At 35.6% G+C, this 22126-nt stretch overlaps 1 protein-coding gene across 9 annotated transcripts in view; it reads right to left on the reverse strand.

The window, feature by feature from the left end:
• Positions 1–22126, reverse strand: part of ERC2 (ELKS/RAB6-interacting/CAST family member 2) — a 433721-nt gene that overhangs the window by 325332 nt on the left and 86263 nt on the right. For all 9 annotated transcript variants that reach the window (XR_003527258.1, XR_003527257.1, XR_003527256.1 and 6 more), the window contains exons 4-6: positions 15464–15538; positions 7986–8141; positions 2869–3036 (exon numbers count right to left, since the gene is read on the reverse strand). Coding sequence is in view for 1 of the 9 variants with exons in the window: in XM_027640844.1 (XP_027496645.1) it covers positions 2869–3036; positions 7986–8141; positions 15464–15538 (399 nt within the window). In the remaining 8 variants the exon portion in view is untranslated. The remainder of the gene's footprint in view (positions 1–2868; positions 3037–7985; positions 8142–15463; positions 15539–22126) is intronic.

Here is a 22126-nt window from a genome sequence, read left to right on the forward strand (position 1 = left end):
CCCTACAAAATCTTGAGGCTTTAATATAACAAACCATAGTCCCATTTTGGCTTGAGAAACTAATGGATACACAGTGCACTTCTTTTCTTCCTACATACCATAAAAGATCATCTTCAGCAGATTTGAGATGTGCTACATCCCCACCATAAAGTACAAGAAAGTAATAAAACTTTCAGTGCATCTTAAATGGATTAAAAGAGAGATGTAATTAATATTTCCCAAAGTATGCACATTATTAAAGTATTTTGAGATCCGGTAAATTGCTGGTATAATTTAAAGTTTAACACAGGTTGTATAAAGTCTCCTCCTTATAGGTAAACAGTGCATGTTAAGAGCACACCCTGTAATGCTGTCTTTTCAAAAGTAAAGAGAAGAAATTTTAAGGCAAGTGAAGTTATTTCCCATTTTAAATCTGTTATTAGAACAATATTATTTGATAAATTATTTGCAATAGTGGCTGCATCAATACATGTGTATAACTGGAACTTGTTTTCAAATCTTGCTTCTAAGGCATCTCAAGATGTACCATAATCCAAAGTGAGGTCTGGTATTCATGTAATACTCAGAGGTCTTCATTTTCACGATTGCTCAGGAAAAAAAAAAATTACATTAATGCAACTCTTCTGCCAAATTTCTTGTACACGAATACACAGTTACAGCAAATTGAACTACAATTACTTCCCATAAGAGGTGGACATAATTCACCAACTCTTCCCAATTCCCTTTACAAAGATATCTTAAAAAGAGAAAATAAACTCAGAAAACTGTTGTCTGATAAAATCATTACCTACACCCTACGCAAAGCAGAAAATAAAACCCACCTAAATGGTCTCTGGAGAATATAAAATAGTTTGCAGTGTTTCAGAGCTTCATCAATTTATGAGGTAATGTAAATTCCAAAGGTTGACAATAATGCACATGAAATAAAACCCACTAGTTCTGAAGATTCAGTCAAACAAATTCAGGTTCAATTGATTTAGCAAATCTTTGTAGAGACATCCTTAGTTGTCTAGAACCAAGATATACTGGGAGGGCATTTATGAGGTTCTTTGCTTCATTTTTAAGTGTCTTATCTGCCATGACCCACTTAGCTTACAGTGTTATTTCATTCAGAAACAAACCAAGGCTTCTCATCAGAATGCTTTGGATTATACAGAAATAAAGTGTTAATTAAAATAAATAATTAAAGCCATGAACTAGTATCTTCCACTGAATAAAGCTTATACTGAACAGCTCTTCCACTAACCCTATACCTACACAGATATTTTAATATTTTATTTGAAAGCTGGAAGAGTCTCTTATCATTTGTATGAACTATCACAATCACATCACAAATAATGCATTAGGCCAAACAAAAGGGATCAATTCTCTGCTATTATAGAGCATTTCTTCTATCAAACTGTCTCTCTGATCACTTTTATGTCAATTTTTCATTTGGTTTCCCTGAGAGACGAACAAGGAGCAGACACAACACAACTGACTGTCACCTGCACACCAACAGGCAATCACAGCTAATTTTAAACTTAAATTGCTTCATGTGCAAGGTTCAAGCTCAGCTGCCTCATGCAGAAATTGGGAAGAAGAGGAATTAGATACCTGTCAGAAACCAACTGGTTCTCCGTCAGGACTGCACATACCAGGCTGATAATTAGGAAATCACATTAGTAGAGAGCCAATGGAATTCATCTCCATGCTCAGCAGCGTGACAGGTCATACAAACCTCATAAAATAGATTTGCACAGCCTGAGATTTAAAATATGTAATCTTTACTACTTAAATGCTAGATTGAGACCACTAAAATTGCTGGAGTTTTTATCCTTCTTCTATTATACTTATTTTGTATTATATACACATGCTGGCTGACCCATTAAACACAAGCTGGAAATTCCAAGATTTCATCTATATCTTCTTCATGTACAGAGGACAAGACATACAGCACAAAGGGATAACCAGAATCTTGGGAATACTTATTTCCTGCTTCCATGAGAATTATGAGTTTAAGCCCTTTTTTTCTCCTAGAGCTTTCCTAGTAAGAAATTTGAAACATTCTATAAGATTCCTGTATATTTTAAATAATATGCTTCTCTGAACAGAAACTATTTGCACTGTATGGCTAAATTTGTTTCTTGAAAGGGGTACACACATTTAAAATCTAAATGTTCTAACAGGAATCAATCTAATCAGCACTGTTAGGTGCTCCAAGTCTAAGAAGTTTTTTTAAACCACAGGAAACACTTTAAACACTGGATTAATGCATTCCCTCAGATGTGACAACCATCTCAACTGTGAGTTCCATTGCTCATATTTTTATCATCTGACTTTTTAGATACATACATAATTAATGCACTGGTCTTTTTTTTTAAGACTGAAATTATTCATATTTTAAAATAAATGTTGATTGCACTTTAAACAATAATCATAGATTAATAACATGTACCCTTCAAAAGATCCCTTAAAAATGCATCTGTAGTTTCACGCTTCAGAATAGAAATACACAGTAGAAAAGATACATCAACCAGAGCAACCAAAAATAAAATTCAGCCAACTAACAGATGAAGAAACAGGGCATGATATCACAACAATCAAGTCATTAAGATCCAGCTCCCCTCACTGAAGCCAATGAAAATTAGATACAAACATTTTCTTAAAATGCAATCATACATGCTTCTAAAAAATTCTAGAATGAGAGCTGGTGTACTGCCAAAATTATATACACATCAAATATACTGGTATTTAAAGCATTTTAAGTTATTTATTATTCTTAAAACAACTTGCCTTTTACACAGACTTGACTCAAACACATCATCAATTGACACATGCTATGAACTAAATATTGCTATTGCTTTTCTTGATTAGAAGATACAATACCTCTGTCTGAAGTATGGCAGCTCTCTGTTCTTTGGCAGTAAGGGACTCTTTAAGCACTTCAATGTGTTGCTTGCAATCTGAATTCTGATTGCTAAGGGTTTCAAGCTTAGTTTGTAAGGCAAGAAGTTCTGATTCTTTCTTTGAGAGTTCTTGTTTCAGTTGATCAATCTACAGTGGGGAAAAAAATGGTTGAATCATTAATTCCATTTCCAATTCATAGTTCCACTTGAAATCTGAGAGGTGTGAATGACCATGATATGACAAAAATGACCATGATATGACAAATCAGACACCTGTGAATTCTGGAGGAGGATTAAGATTCAGACTTCTTACACTCACAACTTCAACTGTGCTTCTTGTAATTTAATGTACCCTGTTTTGAGAACGATTGCCCTGCTGTTGCAGAAGTTAAAAGGAAACTCTTAAAGATTATACATGATGATTTGGCCTGTAAATTCACTATGGACCTCACTTAAGTTCAAAGGCATTTATCCCAGGTGAGGCAAGTCTGGCAGGACAGCAAAAATGTATAGGGAAAAAAAGTGTTCATAAAAGTATAAATTCAATCCTTCCATCAGCATGATTCCCATGACTTATCATTAGCCAGAATGAATCAAGATTTTTTTAGGAGCCTGATAAAGAAAAACAGGCATCTTAGTAAGGAGAGGAAAACAGAAAAACCTTACTCTTCTTGTAAATGTGTTGCTGCCCACCATCCCTACACCTCCTATTTTTCTCTCTGGCAGTTTGCATGGAATTCTCAGGTACTAGAAAAGCCAAGCCAAAGTGATTAACTTAAGAGAAGTCTGGGGAAAACATTATAAAAAATTCCACAGATTGAAAAGGCTGAGAGATTTTAAAAGCTTATCCTAGAGGAAACAGTAGAAACACAGTCACTAAGACAGAGCTTCTGAATTTAAGTGAATTTAAGGTTCATCAGTAAATGTCATGGAACTGTGATTATTTTTTCCTTTCCACAGTGATAAACGGGAGGAGCAGCCACATGACACAAAGTTGTTCTGATTCATGACAGGAATCAGAACAAAGCACTGGACAATATACAGAGTGACGCTAAAGGACGGTGAATTCTTGTGAAATAATACTGGTCACCAGATTAATTCAGATCCATCATCTCATGAGGATTATTTGTAATAAAACAGCTCACTGCATATGTATAACTCAGGGAAATCACACTTCCTTTATATTTGGAAAGTTTTCTTGATGGCTGTAAGACCTAGATAGTTTTCTTTAAAATTCAAGTTTCAATTCTGCAAAAACCAGAGATGTGCTACAAGAGCTCTTTTCCATTCTCTCCCAGCAGTTGCATGTTAAGTGGTAGATGGAGAGTGATTCAAAAATCACCAGGAAAAGAAAAGAATATGTATCCACAGGCTGATTCAAATCAACCACATCCCAAAGATCCACATACTAAAATATTTTACAAATACAATACTGTATGGCACTGGAAATATTTACTGCTGATCAAAATATTTCTATTTTGTTTTAGTGTATCCTTAAAAATTAAATTTAAAATATGTTTCTTCCAACTACAGTCCATTTGCATGTCTTAATATATTTATTCATTATTTCTCCTTATAAATCCCAACACATTTGTCTAGCTGCTTAAGGTGCTGGGATAGTCACCCCTGAGCCACTGTACAAAATCAAGATCTGTCCTGGCACTAAAAGAAATCATCTTCAGAGTCTGAAAGTATCAAAATAAGAAAAGGAGGATACAAAAAACAGATGTGAGGAAAGACTGCAGCTAATAAGCCGCTAGAGAAAACTCCTGAAAGCAAAGCACCTTCCTCCATCCCTTGGAAGCAAAGATGGCAACTGAGACAAAATGTATACAAAATGAACAATGGAAAAATCTGTCTACAAGATACAAAGACAAGAAGTAGATCTGCAGCCAGTCTGAATTACATCACATGCTTTACATGAGATGCATGTGAACATCACAGATGCTTAATCTCTTCTAGAAACTCTTCTCGCTTTATTCCTTGACACAACCCACACCCTGAGAAATAATAATAAAAAAAAGGAAAAAAAAGCTTCATTTTCATTGCAGGTATGCTCTTTGTGTTTTAGAAACAGAATCTGCTTAGTATAAAGTTCTGGCTACAAGACCTACAAACTGTCAGGATTTTAAAAATGTGTTAGAACACTCAAAAAAAGCCCCCCAGAAAAACCACAAACCAAACACACACAACACACAAATGTGTTGAATAAATATGTTTTTGGTTGGTGTTTTATCAAAATAAATATAATTATGAAAAGGTAGTAACATTCCAATTTAAAAACATTAAGTCTCAAAAACACAAAGGGATGACAAGAAACTACATAACTTCTAAAGAAATTTTTAGACCTGGGTATATACACTTTTTTAAAGTTCTGCATTATCTACTAGTGAGGGGGGAAAAAAAGTAAAGAGGATGTGAAATAGATTGTTGTCTCTAGCAGACATGCAAACGTTTTCACTTTGCTATATCTGAAGTGATGTGGAAGACCAACAGTCATGATTCAATGAGACCTCCTGATCTCAGTACAACAAAAGTCAAAGGCAAAAATGTTTTTGTACTTTTTAAAGACCACAATGAAGAAAACCTGCAAGTCTGGGTATAAGTGCCATAGCATCAAAAAAACTCCAAGTCTGACCTCTGATCCAGCCTTCCCATTATCCCACATATTTCATATGTGTAATTTGCCTGTCATTGCTTTTTCAACATTGCCCAATACAATCTTGCTTCACCTCCTTTCCTGAAACTCTAGTTCCTTTCTCTTCCTTTTCAATTTACAATTCTGTCACCTCCCACAATTTCAATTCCTCAGATACTAGCATTTCCAGAAAACCATCATCCCTTTTCCTCTATTATTATTTTTACACACCAAATTCTTTCATGACATTACACAGAGTAACTGGGAAACAAAGATGAAAAAAAGCCCTGAATACTGCACATTAAAATTAATGGGCTAAATCTTTAAGTAAATAATTCCATTAAATGAAACTATGCTGGTTTACACATTGTAAGATCTGGTCTTATGTGACAAATGACAACTGCTTTTTAAAATAAATTATTTAAGTAAAGGTAAAACAGCAGCAGTGCAAATGACATGGCTGCTCACAGTAGAATCTACAAGTCCACCAGTAGATCCTACAGGTTACACTGAACAAGATCTATTTTCAAACTGGTTATCACGATTCCAGGCCTATCCAAAAAAAAAAAAAACCAAAATGCTGTTGCTCTCCTGTATATATTTTCTAGAGAATCTCCTAGAGCTTACATGCTCCCTTCATACAGCAGGAAAAGTTCTAACATGCAGACATTAATTACAGAGTGCTTAATCAATTCTTAGAACTCATTTTGATGGTAATCTGCTGAAGTTGTGCTAAACTGCAACTAGATCTCTTCGCAATTGTTCCAGTGGATAGCACAAGAGTTCTAACACTCAAAGAACTACTTGAATTCCAGAGTGCAAACTCACATCTGAAAAAAATGCACCTGTTCCTTCCAAAGGATGAACCCTAGTAAGAGAAGTAGTCTTGCAAAGCAGGTATTATTTTTAAAAGTATGGATCATCCTATACATTTTCTTCATGTTCTCAAGGAAGATATGTGAAAGTGCAGCTCTCTTAGTCACATAAGCTTTCAAACTTGTTTTGATAATATCTGTATCACGTGAATTATGGCAAGTTTTCTCCCCTCAAAACACAGTAAGGAGAGTTGTCATCAAGTGGGCAAAAAAAAAAATCTAAGCAAGTTTTCTTTCTCATTTTTACAATTTCTATTTAACTGCAAGTCACAATAAAGCCTATATGTTTGGAGAGAGTGACTATTGCTAAGAATTAGTTAAGAAAATAAACACTTTCCAGCATTCTCTAGAGCTCATGTACTATAAATAATATTCAGTATTTGTCTCCATTTAACACCTTCCCGTTTATTTAAATCAGGAACAGATTTGTAGCAAGTTATACCTCAAGAATAAATGAAAGGTATTAAGAGCTTCATAACACCTAAGAGTGTTAACTGTGAGAGGAGTTTTTTTACTCTTTGCCATCAATCGAGGCTTCCATTTATCAGGATTTATCAACTATCTCAGGTTCAACAGATCAGGTATAATAAGATCTGTTTGCTGACAGCTCCATAAATACTTTTCCACCTTGAAGGGTTCTCAGATGAATGATAAAAACAAAATATTCTGCTGCAAATCTCAATTTTAAGTGGAAGAAAAAGGACTGGTGAAAGGAAACAGACAAAATTTCATCAGGATGTGGCATTTATCAAAGATCAGAAGACTGTGACAAAACAAGGCATGTTTAATACTCTTCTCATTCATCTGCTTTCTGGGCCACAGAAATATACTGAAGCTTTTTCTCTCAAAAACGTCACAAGATTGTTAACAAAGTACTGGGATTTGTACTTTATATCAACAGGTTTGCTGACATGCATTAGGAGTCTTGCTGTAAATTACTAAAATTGAATTGCTGTTGATGTTTAAATAGGCAAAATAATTTTACTGATGGTAATGTTACTTGAGAATTTCAGCTACTTTTCAGTAGTATCAGAACTTTTTTCCAACAGAATAAATACATTCTTTTTTTTTTTTTAAATAAATTGCATTAATTATGCATGAGCACTAACACTTTCAGTCCTTCTTTAGCACAAACCCCCAAATAATGAACAAGCAATATTCCTTTGTGAGCTCGATACCAGGAAATGTGTTACATCACTACATGTTGACTGACTACCTGTGGTCAACTCATATTAATCTATATCCAGTAATGTGAAATGAGTTCTTCTGCAGGGACAGTCATTAAATTGCTAGTCTTTAAAATATGAGAAGAGTACAATTTGGCAGCACCTACAAAACACAGATCCTTACTGCAAAACTACCGTCAAACCTCCCCCCCAAAAAAATCCCTCTTCCTTACCTATTCTTAAGTCAAAATATAAACATGTTTTTATTTATCCAAAAACACTTCACTCCTGATTATTGCATAGTTGAGATTTACCAAAAGAAGACATACAGAGAGCTGCTTGTGTTGAAAACAGTCAAGTTAAAACTTTTCTTTCCATTATTTAAACACTCTTAATCTCTCACATAAATAGATCTTACCTTATTTTTCATGAACTTTGAGTGACTCTTGTAAACTTCTATTTGTTTGATTTCTTCTTCTCGGTCCTCTGTATTCAGAACTCCGTTTGTCTTTAACATCTGTATTTCATCTTCAAGGTCTCTTATATTGCGCTCAAGTGAAGCTATTTTTGTATCCTAAGTCACAAAAAAGAGAGCATTGAAAATTATATGAAACATATATTAAAGGATAACAGAAGTATATCTGTGCTTGCATGAATATCAAATAGTAAAACTGCAGAAATAGATGGTACAAACAGAGAATGCAGATACTGCCATAAACCAAGAGTATTTCTACTGATTTTGGCTTAAAGAAATGCAGAATTCAGATCTCCTTCACAACCAGGAAAGGTGCAATGCTATGTTCTGTTGCACAGCCTGCAGAGACTTGTGGTCAAAATTCCACCTTCATTCCTACACGGGGTGAAAGGAGAATGGGAGATGCCCTATTTTTCCACATATATATGATAACATACCCTGTTATCACTATGACCATCTAGGCCTGGCTATTCTTCCAAGCTCTTAAACACAAAGTTTAGCCTAGAAAGGCCTGTACACAATCCCTACAGGAGAACAGGTCACTCATTGTGACCCAGCCTGAGGCTCAGTTTCCCTGTTTCTCTGGAGCTCTGACTGTTCTCAAGAGGAAGAAAGGTTGTTTCCTCATATACTTGCACCACATACAGTGCACCACACTGATGTACCAGTTTTCACTGGCAGAGATGCTTATGGGTTGTACTACTATGCAAATACTCTGTGGTTCCTGTGCGAAGAGTATCTTTTAATCCAGACAAGAGCTCAGTGATGCAAAAAGATGTCAAACATTTCAGTGAGGAATCTTAAGACAAAGGAATTTGAAGCAGAAGTTGAGGAGAGCTACGTTCCATGAGAGAAAACTTACCATACAGGCAAAGTAATGCACTTTGAGGGCAATATGGAATACGAAGCTGTTTCATGTCTTTTACAAATTTCCAGATTAACTGCATCCCCTTTCAGAAAAGAAGGTCCAGACAAATGATAAAAAAGTTCCAAAATGCAAAGGAAACAGACAAAAAAATTCTTGGAATGTGAAACTTGTTGGGTTTTATCTTTTACCTCACTAGCTGCTTCTCTATCTGGAAAATATCTGATACTGAAAATACTGATGATAATCTTAATCAGCCGTATTTCCATATTTTTCTTTCTTGATGGGTATGTTCAAAGAAACAGAGTATTCCACCAAAAACCAATTAAAAAACACAAGGGAGTGACTAGGGATGCACATTTAAAAAAGCAACCAAACAAAACAAAACACAAAATAAAACAAAGAAAGCAACAAAATAGAAATAAAATCACACACCCCACCACCACAGTATACCCCCACACCCCTTCCCATTCTGGAGGGTATCCAACCAGCTTTTAGATTATATACCTATATCTACTATAATTATGGACTTGGTTTTTTTAAATATCAACTTTTCAAGTTGCAGGTAAAATGTAACTTAATTTACTTAGTATCTGAGACTAACATTACTAACATCACAGATTTCTAATAGCAGAATCCTAAAAATGTTATTATTTGTCCATAGAATCAGCATTACTTATATCACAAAGGCTGTATGAATGATCATGAAAAACCAAGTAATGTTTCTAAGTGATCAGCCCCTTCATGTGACAGAAAACAAACACTTTATATTAAACTGTTCTGTTAAAAAAAATCTATATATTTTTTAATTTAATTTTAAAATTAATTTTAATGTTTTAATAAGGAAGTAAAAAATTATCAAGATGGAAAGGAAAAAGAAAAGGAAAGAATTCTATTAAACCTTATTCGGAGAAATTGCGCAAAAAGAAAAATACTATAAGAAAAGAAAATAAGAATTTTAAAAGCTATCAAGACTTATGCACAACACAAACCAATTGTAGCTCTCACAGATACTACAGTCAATTCAGTTTGGTCCATTAGACTTCATTTTAGAAATATTTTACTCCTATTTTTGAAGAGTGCAAGCTTCACTGCACTTTAGAATGGTTTTGCCATGAAAGATATTAATACTTACATGACCTGTTATGACATGACATCTGGGAGTAGCCTTTATCAAATCTCCCCAGTAAGTCTAAGAGTCTGCCTTTTTTCTACTGCATGTGTATTTTATGTGTTTGCAAATATAATGTGGCAGAAACAATTTATAGCACAGCCTGTTGCACTCTTTAGAAGGTTTATACATTACAGAATAACATTTAAGCTTTATGAGAAATATCTAACATAACTTGTGTAAGCATTTTCTGTACTTCTACTTTATCACAAGCTTGAAATCTCCAAGGAAAAGTTTACTTTTAATCGATCTCTGTATATTATGATCACACATGTGTAAAAACTAGTTTTTAATAGTTTTTGCAGGGAAAAATTGTCACTGTCAGTTTTGTATTAACTTCTTATTGAAACAGAAGCCAGAAATTTCACAAATTTTGAAGACCATAAAATCTGTTTCAGAATAATCTATCGATGACATTAGTGTTGACAAGACAGAAGAGAAGGCAGACATCACCTTCAATCCCAGACTGTTCAAGGATCTACTGTTCCCTTTTGCATGCTGGCTTGCCCAGGAAACCTGACAGTTTTCCTGTCTGGACAACTGCTAGAAAGTGAGGAACCTTGCAGGTCAAAGCTAACAGAGAGCCTAGAGCTCCAGTGGGTACTGCCACAAGGGAGCTTGGCTCACTTGCAGGATGGACAGAAAGTTAAGGCTTTGCGTTCGCTAAAAGTTTTGACAGAACAAGCACATTCCCAATAAAATCCTCTGATTCAGCTGAATCAGCATTTTCCCACAGAAAACTTCAACTGGAAAACTTTCAACCAGCTCTTGTTGTGGCACAGGGTCTGGCAAGCTTTCAGAAAGTGAAATAGGAACAGATGCAGTATTTCCTTCAGACCTCTAAGATTTATCCACATTAGCAACATTCTGAAAAAAACTACATGGGTCTGTGTTGAATCACAAAGATTCCCTCACAATAATATTAAGGAAGCAGCTTAGTATTAAATGGTACTAATAAACATCTTCTGAGTTCCACAACAATCCAACATTTGTGCAGATTTTTCCACTCAGGCCCTCTAAATCTGTTAAAAGACATAAGATTATATTAGCAGGATTTATGATAGAGATCAGGGTACTCGCCCTAATCTGTCCCCTCCTTCCAGCAGTAATCTACACTTCTTCCTCATCTCCTTTATTAGAACAGTGTTGCAGGTACTCTGTGAGAAAGGTTAGGGCTACTTCTATGCTGGACCTAGCAGAAATCCAAATGTGAAACAACTGGTATGTGTCCTGATATTGAAGAAAATAATATTTCACAAAAGAAAAGTGACTAAATCTACAAATGAATTTCCTATAGTACATTTCCTGAACACTGAGAGGTGGGAAAAGGGCAAAACATTTTTAAATAATCCCAGAATATTCTGAGTTGGGAGGGCCCCACAAGGATTATTGAGTCCAACTCTATATAACGCAGCATTCCAGGCTGTCTTACTCTGAAAGGAAAAGTAACACATGCTACTGTTCATCATTTGAGATACCTGAAAAATTTACTATGTCTGTGAAAAAATTTTCCTGTAGGATATTGAACAAGCAATCAGAAATAAATATTTGAAACCTCACATTTCATAAAACTTAAATGTAAATGCACTTATGTACACTTGCTGTCAACAGACCATACATGACTAGTCTTACTCTATGCGTTTTTTAACTTTGTCAATTTAATGCAGAGATTATTCAGGTTTATCTTTGAAGACAAGGGAAGTGAAAGCTCATGCAATCTTAACAATAAGAGTATGTTGCACTGCAAACACAAATAACACGCTTTTTTAGAACCAAACCCATACCTGAAATATCACAGCTGGATCAATACACAAAGATGGCTCTTTCTGCAAGTGAGGTAAACCACAAATATTTTCATTTACTCTACAGCTTACCATTTTTTAGAGTTTATCATTCTAATTGCTAGACTCCATATATTTTGGGATGGTCACATTTAAGGTGAGCTTTATGACATATCTGTAGGCAATTAATTTCCAATTTTCTCTCTCAAGTACTATCACTGTTCTATGCCCAGGACTGTCTGAATGAGATCATAGCAACATATAATGGTCTGGGTTGGAAGCAGCCTTTAAAGATGACCTAGTCCAACCCTCCTGCCATGGGAAGGGACACCTTCCACTAGATCAGGTTTCTCAAAGCCCCATCCAACCTGGCCTTGAACACTTCCAGAGACGGGGTAGCCACAGCTTCTCTGGGCCACCTGTGCCAGGGTCTCACCACACTCATCATAAAATTCTTTTTTCCTTATGTCCAATTTAGATTTACCCTATTTCAGTTTAAAACATATATCTTTAGTCACAAAGTCAAAAGCAACCCCTGCAACAAAACTAGACTAGCTTGACAGAACAGGAGCATATGGAAAGGGAGGCACCCTGGCCTCCTTTGGTTTTGGGACATTGCTTTCCAGAAAAAGGAAGGGTTTCTGGAGAAGATCTGTTGCAGACAAGAGAACAGAGTAAAGAATGTAAGGGGAAACAACAGAGAAAAAGACATGGGACATCTGGAAGTGAACATGTCTAAGAAGCAAAATCAGAAACTTGGGAAAGAAAGGCCAGTGCAATATCTCTGAAAAGAGATATCTGGAAAAGCATAAATAAAGCAAGAAAAACAGGGGTCAAGCCATAGGATTTAAATTTTCCACCTTTTTTTTGTTTGTCCTTTGGGTTTTTTTACATGAGAAGACCAAAGACAGACACTGGCCAAGGAGACAACAGTTAAGCAGAAAATGCTCTAAGACAACTACTTACAAAGCTTCAGAGATAAACGAAGAGCATTACAGGACAGGACAGGTAGTGCAGAAAAAAAAAATTTCCAGGAAAAAAAAAAAAAACACACGAGAAATTAGAGGTAGGAGAAACGGGTATAACTTCATTGGATGAAAGGGTGTACAGACTGGGAAAGGGACAGAAAGCATTCAGCAGTGGCAAGGGCCAGAAGAAAACCACAGGAAAGGATAGATGGATTTATGAAGGAGGGAAAGTTGCACCCTGACAGAGCCTGGGAAAGCCATGGAGGGGACTCAGACAAAAACTAACGGGCAAGGAGGTGGAAGAGATTGGGTGAAGAGAAATATATCCTGCTTGGAGCCTCTGCATCGGGGAGTGTATAGCCTCAGATTGCCATATTACAGGCTAATCCTCTCCCTCCTTCTACCCTCAACACTGTAGGGAAATGACTGTAGGGAAGTTTCAATGCTTGATCATTCAAAACAAATGTTCCACATTTTTTTCCGAAACAAATGCTGTCTGGATTAAGACAATTTAAATTTACTTGAAAACATTCCAAATCTGGAACTTGTAATGAAAACTGCTGTTTAATCATGTGGCTTTCAACATCTTACATTTGTCCCTTTTTCTTTTCAATATTAGGCTATTTTAGACAGGGCAACCCCAAAGGAGTGTTCATAGGAAAAGAAAGAACTGTGTGCCTCGTAGCCAAAAAGCAGCTCTGCACCAGTGCTCCAGCAACATGACTGCAGTCTTACTCATGAGAAATGAAAGATCAGATTTTTAAAAAGCAGAGCAACACACCACACCACACCCACCTCTCCTGGGAGACAGACAGAAAACAGAGAACACTTTACTGTCTTCAGGGACAGACACTGTCAGGAGTGGCTGCAACTACAGTCGTCACATGTGCCATTCGTGTGTTCTGTAACCCCCGTCCCTGTTCTTTTCAGAGTTTTGGTACAGGAAGATTACATTGTTAATAACCCACATGAAAGATTATAAATTATTCTAACATTTTATTTTTGTATCCCAAAACTTTTACATTTATAATTTTTAATAATAATTAATATATTAACCGAATATTAATAGAAAGAAACAAGTTTCTCAGCCGGTATCCTACTTACCCATTTACTCAGGGTAACAAGTTGATGCAAAAATACACATTTTGGATACCATACAAAGACTTCTAAACTAGAATAATGTCCAAGGCAAATATACATCAGAAGATTAAATACTGATGTACCTTCTTTGTTATTCATACAATCCAAACTAATTTTTATCTGTTAAAAGACAGATACTGTATTTATAAAGTCCTGCTGCTGTTTTAACTGTATGTTTACCACAATGTTCAGACATGCTGAACTCATTTGCTCATAACAGAAGTCATTGGCAAAATGAGGCCTTTAATTTGCACTTCCTTTTAAGACTGAAAGGTAAGACCATCATTAACATATTTCAGGCAGCATTGCCAACTCACAAATTATCTCAAGTCTCATAGTATTTTTGTTACATTCCAGACTCACAGAATTATGCAAAAATATCAGTTTTCACTTTTTAAATTATAATTTTTATCTTTTGTTATTGTGGGGAAAAAAACTATAACACTTTAGTAATATTATACATCAAAAAGAGGAAACTATATTCAGGACTAAGATAGCTGTTTCATCACATTTTGTCATATCTGCTGATGCAATGAATATTTTCCTTAGATTAGCTGTAAAATTATGTCTTAATAACCAGCAATAGAAGAATTGTTTTAAAGATCAAGAAGAAAAACACTTTACATTAGCCTTGGACAATTTCCTTTAGACTTCTGTTTCAGTTTATTCCATCTACTTTGGATCTCCTGAAACACACAGACACACCCCCAAGTCTTTTTGAAAAGCTATAGTCAGTTCTCATTATTCAGCAATGCTACACTTGATTTTATTTTTTAATCCATTTTAATAAGAAAAAAGACTGGGAAAAACAAATACTAATTTTTCCTAGCTTCACAACAAAATAAATTGATAAGGTAAAGGAAGCATTTAATGATCTAATAGTAAAAGTCACAAATCAACCCTGGCAGGCAGCTAAGTGTCACACAGCTGCTCAATCAATCCCCCTCAGTGGGAGAGGGGAGGGAGAAAAGGGCAAAAGTGAGAAAACCCATTGGTTGAGATAAAGCCAGTTTAATAGGTAAAGCAAAGCTATGCAGGTCAGCAAAGCAAAACACGGAATTCATTCACTACTTCCCACTAGCAGGCAGATGCCCGGCTATTTCCAGGAAAGCTGGGCTTCATCACACACAGCAGTTATTTGGGAAGACAAATGCCATAACTCTGAATGTCCTCCCCTCAGTTTCATGGCTGGGCATGACATGCGATGGCATGGAATGCCTCTTTGGTCAATTTAGGTCACCTGTCCCCAGCTTGTCCACCCCCAACCTACTTGCTGGGGCAGGAGCAGAGTGAGAAATTTCGAAAGCTTTGACTCTGTGCAAGCACTGATGAGCAACAGCTAAAAACATCAGCGTGTTATCAACACTGTTCCAGTCTGAAATTCAAAACAGCACCATACAGGCTGCTATGAGGAAAATGAACTCTATCCCAGCCATCCCCAGTACATGACTTCATGCTACAGAAATAACACACGGGCAAACATGCAGAGACCATACCTTCATTTCGATAACTGTTTGAAGAGCCTTTGTCTTTGCTGGCTCAGGCTGGAGTTGGGTTCTTCTGTGCAATTCCTGTGGGGGGACACGATAGAAATAAGCTTGACGACTCATCTTTCCATTATTTTAATCCTCATATGAATTCATTTCAATAAAATAAAAGTCTGATGGTTAGAAGTATGCGGCTCCTAACGCCACAGGTGCTTCCCTGGCTATAATCCCTCTGGCATCACTGCAGTCCCTGTCTGATGTTACAGTGAACTCTGACAGCACATGCGTTGTTCCTGAACCCCCATCAATAATTAACGTCGCCCCTGATGAGCCAGCGAGTCCTTTCTTAGTTCCAGTACAAGGCTGCTGTCGCTGCTTAAACACCAAAACTTAATCCAGTTGTGTCACTAATTCAAACACTGTCAAGTGTTAAATCTTCTACTGTATTTTCTTCTTAGTTTTTCCTCTGATACCTGAAATAAGCAATCTAAAGACATTATATTCAAATTTGACATTTTAAGGATAATAATTATATAGTGGGTTGACGCAGCACCCTCTACAGTAGCAATTACATTTCAGTTTTCACATTTTCATGCTGGTTTTTATGCATCTTAATGCACAGGCAAAAGACAAATGGATTGCAGTAGTTAAGACAGACAGTTAACAGAACTAATATTTACCAGCCTTTATAAAAATAATAATAATTTAAAAAAACCTGAAGAGTATGAAGACAGTAGCACTCATCTCATAAAACACCAGAGTTGTATCTTGGTATACTATATCTCAATTAAGAAGTCACATAACTACACAGAAAAATGTAAAGGTGTAACAAAACATTGCCATTTGAGAATTTGGTGATGCTTATTCCCCACACATAAACCATCTGAAAAGTTTATCATTAAAAAAACTGAAACAAGGACAGATATAGTCCACTTTCTATTCTTTTGGAGTTGTTCTGCTCCAAAGTCAGGACTGCCATCCTCAATGTCTTTATCTCTCACTTCTTCCTACCCCGGTGCTCAACACACACACTTGAACTAACCTTGTAACTGCAAAAAATATATTTATGCCTGAGGCCAAGAAGCCAAGGTCATTCACCACAAAGGCATTAGCTGGGTTTAGAACCTGAGCTATTGTGTTCCAAATTATGCCTCTCCCAGCTCATCCTCACAAATTCAAGCTAAGGGGAGGGGTGAGGCAGCAGGGTAGAAATCATCAAAAAACATAACACAGTGAGTCCTAATTATCTTTATTCCCATCTCTCAAATCACCTTTTTTTGAATGAAGCAAACCACATACAATTTGACAATCAATTGATAGACTACCAAATTGATAGACTACCAAAATTATAATCAACTATGGATTGTGCACATATATTATCCTGTCCCCACTCAGCCTACCCGAGCACATTTCTAGATCCTGCCTACCTTTAAACCTAAGTTTAAAAGTCACAATTTTTTGTATCACAAACTATCAATCAGTTTCTTGTTCTGCTTAGCAACAAACATATTGCTTACCCATGACTGAGACACAATTGCTCTTAAAGACTAAGTAGTAGGAGTGATTTACTGTATGTTATTAAACTAAAATCTACTGCTAATAAACATCTTTATAAAATAGATTCAAAAAATGTGTGGTCTTATATATTAAAATGACTGAAAGAGACAAGTTAGTATACCTAAAGCTAAGTAAGTCTGCATGCCTTTTTATAAGGTTAAATATATTGCAGGCATATATATGTATATTTAAACTACCTCTAACAGATAACAACAGTGAACTTCTAATTTTGCTTTTATGCACTTTCAAAATGCTTTGGCATTTATGGAAAACTATCTCTGATTGGCCCTTTTTCCTTGTTTTTATTTTTTTAATACAACTAACTCTCTACATTCTAAAAAGAAAGAAATCTTCACACATCACCTACACAAGGAATCTCTCAATCACCACCAGCTGTTCGTCTTAGATGAAACAAGTACCTTCACTACAGCAATGTTTTAAAAAATAAGAGTATGCCATGGATTTTTCATACAGTTCTACGAAAGTCATGGAAAAATAGTTGGCCAGTCATACCACTATCTGATCAGCAAAAATTACAGTTAATTCTAAGACCAGACTTTGCTCCCCAAGGCCACATAAACTGAGTTGGAATATAAACAGGATTCCACACACTACCCAGGGAGACAAACCAGAGTTTCCACCCCCTTAGCCAAAGATGAATAGACTGCCAAAGATGCGTATTCCGAGATGTCTATCAGAGCATGAAGCCTTCCCTCATAATACTTTTCCTGTTTGCTTTATGAATCAATCTGATGCTGGCTGACTTAAAAGCTTTTCTTCTCTATCCCTGATGGTAAAATGAAGCAGACTTTAGGATTCTGGAGAAGATCAGAAACTTACTCCCATTTTATTATTTTGTGTGGGTTTTCTTCCAATCAGATTCAAACGTTTGGAGGCTCCCACAAGGCTCAGTCCTTGAATTTATGTTGTTCTATGTTTGTGCTTTTTCTTTTGGGGTACTTGATTCAGGGATCTACTTCTGGGGTACTAATTTAAGGATACCCTTAATGTGCATGATACCTTACACTGATCGTTTTACTATCTGAGGTCATCTGGAGGGTTTCAAATTTGTCTGAACAGCTAAGCAAGAGATATTCTGAAGATTTCATGAATTCCTCATAGCCTAAGGAAACCAGATTTTTATCCATTACATCATTTTTGGAGTGATGCTGTTTTCTCTTTTTCAATTTCTTTTAATAAAAAGCCCAAGGAGCCTAATAAAAATGAAAAAAAAAAAAAAACAGAAAGAAAAAAAAACACACCAAAAAAAACCCAAACCAAACCAACCAACCAAACAAAAAAACTAAAAAAAAAGTATCAGAGATAGTTTCTTTTAACCTGAATTTTATTGATTGGAACTCATGATACTTATATCCATGATAAAGTACTTGTGTCATCACCTTTGCAACCACCAAATCTACACTAATAATCTCTAAGAGATGCACTCATTTATAAAATTACACTTTCATTGTATTCCTATATAACATCTGCAATTAGTAGTAATTTTAAGTAACCACTTTGCACATGCAAATTATTATAATTCTATGTAACCAAATGCCCACATATAGTATTTCATGGTGATGCTTAGTTGTCAAGGTGATTAACACACCCACACAAAATCGACAGGTAATCAGATCTTCCTCTTCACGTTAAATTTACTTTAACATTCTTTTCTTTTAGACTAAAATAAGCCTCAACCCAAACTTGGCCATTGCTTTCTCCTTCCACAGGATTAGATTAGCATCTTGTTCTGGCCTCAGAAGTAACTTCAGCACACAGTTTTAGCACTAATTTAAACACAAAAAAAGCAAACGACAACCAAAAAAAAAAAAAGGCAAAAAAAACAAAGAACAGATAGTTAACATTGCATAATCCTAAAATATTGGTGGAAGAGATGTTCTGTTTTGTTATTCAAAAACTGATAAAATGTAAGGTTTGGGCATTATTGAAAATCTGAACTATATAGTCTAATCTGAACCTAATACTAATTACCCAAATAAAACTGTATTTTTATCCCAGCTTTATTAAAAGACACTTCACCACCTGGCTGCAGGAAAGTCAGGGTGCTGCAAGCTGATACTCCTTTTACTCTGTTTCTGATGTATTTCATTAAGATTCTTAAGACATCAGTGATATGTGCTGTTCTGGTTGGATGAGATTGGGCTGAAACTCTAAAATAAAAGACTATATCAATGCAGCTGACGTAGTTCAAGATTCTATCTTTACATAAAACTGCCTAAAATAGCAGGGCACAAAGTGCTAGAAAGAAAAGGACTATTTCAGAAAAATAGGCAATTTAGAGAGGGTATGAGTGTGTGCATTTCAGCTGATAAGTTTCTCCTGATTAAAAAGCAGAAGGAAAATGAAACCATAAACTAGAAGACTTTTAAAAATTAACACAAAACTCAAGATTTCTAAAAAATAAAGACATAATACGAACACAACCATTAGAATCAAATAACCACTGGAAGAAGAAAAGATAAATGATTGAAGATGGCAGGAACCATACAACTAAAGAAGGCAGCAACTCCACCTAAGGGAACCTAAAAATGGGCATGAAAAACCATTGGATCAGTAAATGTAGATTTCTGCATTCACAGGCAAAATGTTCAAGTCTGTAAATCAGTGGGCAACCAGAGGAGCTGCTGGTTCTTTCAAACACCTCAAAGTAGATCAGTTCCATTCTCCTGGAAAAGAAAGCCTTGGGATTGCTTCTACTTGATCAGCTTGTCTGAACTTTAAAATTTAAATCAGCAGTACATTAATATTTCAATCAACCATTTAAGTAAAAGCACAGCCACTTACCTAAAGTGTCTAAACAGTAGTGTTTCTTTAGCCAAAAATATCAAAAAGACTGGTCAAATTCTATTTAACCAGAATACTAGAAAAACGTAACATATAGGAATTAATCTGTTTTTTTCTGTTTTCTAACTCTCCACATCTACCCCCAGCCAAAATGGTCTCATAGTAATTTAGATGAAAGGAGATTTAAGAAATCCTGATCAAACCCTTTATCTTTCTGGAAACCATAAACTGACAACACAAAATTTCTCTGTCTGGCTCCAGTGTGCAGGAAAAAGAAGCCCTGTTACTGGAAAGAATTCAAAAAATCATCTTGCCATTGATTGTCTTTTAAAAACTCACTACCACAGGTATTTGAACTCCATGAGAACCTGTTAAAGAAATTTTGTCAAATCCCAGCAAATTTTACAGTTTAAAGAAATGAAAATCTGGATACAAGGACATGAAATGAAAAATTATAAAGAGCTGATAGTTATACAAGCTCTGCACTACAGAGAATTCCTCTGTAAATTAGGTGTATTTAAATTTATTAAATTCTCACAGTTAAGCAAAATACTCTGATGCATGCCTAATTCTCTCTCCATTTATTACTATTTTTAATAAACAGGCAAATATGAGTTTTGATGAATACAGAAGGAGTTGTGTGAATTAGGCACCATGACCAAACTATAAAAGATCAGTAGTCCATCCCTGTGGACAAGTCCAGCAATAATCTCATTGGCCTCAGCATTGCTGTTCAGCAATGATCTGACACAACTCCTCGCCTACATCAAAAAACTTGGAGGTGTAAAAAAGGGTAGGAGGGAGAAAGCAGGAGTTTTTACACATATTAAAGCCACCCCATTGAATCACTAGCCAAAAAATTCCTTTACAATGATCGCACTTCCATTTATTCCAGAATTCATGCATGTAAGAAGGTCTTACAACACGTTTTACCAACATGCCTAAAGACAGACTATAAGGAAAAACAATCTGAGCGTTAAGAAACTCAGCTTTTCTTTGACTTGTATGTCAAAAACACCTTAAGCAACCACGTGTGTTGTCATACTGGAAATGTCCTCTGGCAAGAGACCACAAAGAAAAAGTTTCAAGTGAAAAGGTGATTTGTATATGGAGCTTGAAATGCATGTGGGACAATTTAGTTTGTAATTGAAAGCACACAGAACGTTTCCTGAAAGGAGCTACTGAAAGTCCACTTTCACCAGAATTCTTGAAAATTTATTTCCTTTCTTTTTAGGAGGAACAAAATGTCTAGAGGACCGTTTCTTTTTTTTGCCCAGTATCATTGATCTCTTTTCCTCTTACCAAAATTACCTCTCCAAAATTAGGAAAAGGGAAAAGTTACTGCTTCACACATCGTCAGAAAAAGAAACTTTAGTTTTCTCCTTTTCACCATCCTAATTTTATTTAAGAACCCGTAACAAACCCCATGAGTGCATGCAAGTAAAGGAACCAATAAATTTGTTTTCAAGGGGAGTTGGTTAGGATCAGAAAATAGAAGTTCCAATTGCTGCTTACACTTCTGCAAAGCATATATACTCTGGAAACATCCTGGCTAAAAAACTTTGCAGTGCATATGAAGCTTTAAAACTTCATGGAAAAGCATGCCAATTTTTTAAAAGTAAATGTTTAAATAGACATTTATTAATAACCCAGCTGCACTAAAAGGAGTCACTTAATTTGCAGTAAGACACATGAATGAAACATTGTCGGGAGGTATAAACCAAGATTTTGGGGCTTTTGTTTCTGGGTGCAGCATTTATTTTTTTTTAGAAGACTGTTTTATGAAAATCACATCTTCAAATTCTTATAATGTAAAATCCTTATTATAAAAAATCCTTCGTGTAATCCATGGTGTTTAAAAAACCCTTATCTAACAAATCCGTGATTTATTTCCACTCCTTCCTTCCCATTTAGAAGCCTGAACAGACAAAGAAATTTTTTGTGAGGTTGAAAAAGAAAGCAATATCACATCAGTTTTACAATAAGTGTAGCACTAACCATGGAGTAATAATGGAATTCCACCTTAGGGTGTAACTAAGAATAGACTTCCCTAGTTCCTGCCATCAAAAGCATACAGGCAAAGCTTAAAAGGGTAAAGTCACAGCAAAGATTCCCAAATACGATCCTAAGATCCAAAACACACAAGAGATGCTGCTGTGGGCCAGTTCCACTCTTCATAAATAATTAAAAAAAAAAAAATTAAATTTGTACAGTTCTGTGTGGTAGTTCTATAGGTCAGTTCACCTAAGTAGAGGAAAACAGTTTTCCAGTAGTTCTTCCCATATTCATGTAATTAACCTTCAGCTACTT

Source organism: Corapipo altera, unplaced genomic scaffold, assembly GCF_003945725.1.
Source record: "Corapipo altera isolate COAL_440 unplaced genomic scaffold, ASM394572v1 55, whole genome shotgun sequence".
Taxonomy (NCBI): Eukaryota; Metazoa; Chordata; class Aves; order Passeriformes; family Pipridae; genus Corapipo; species Corapipo altera.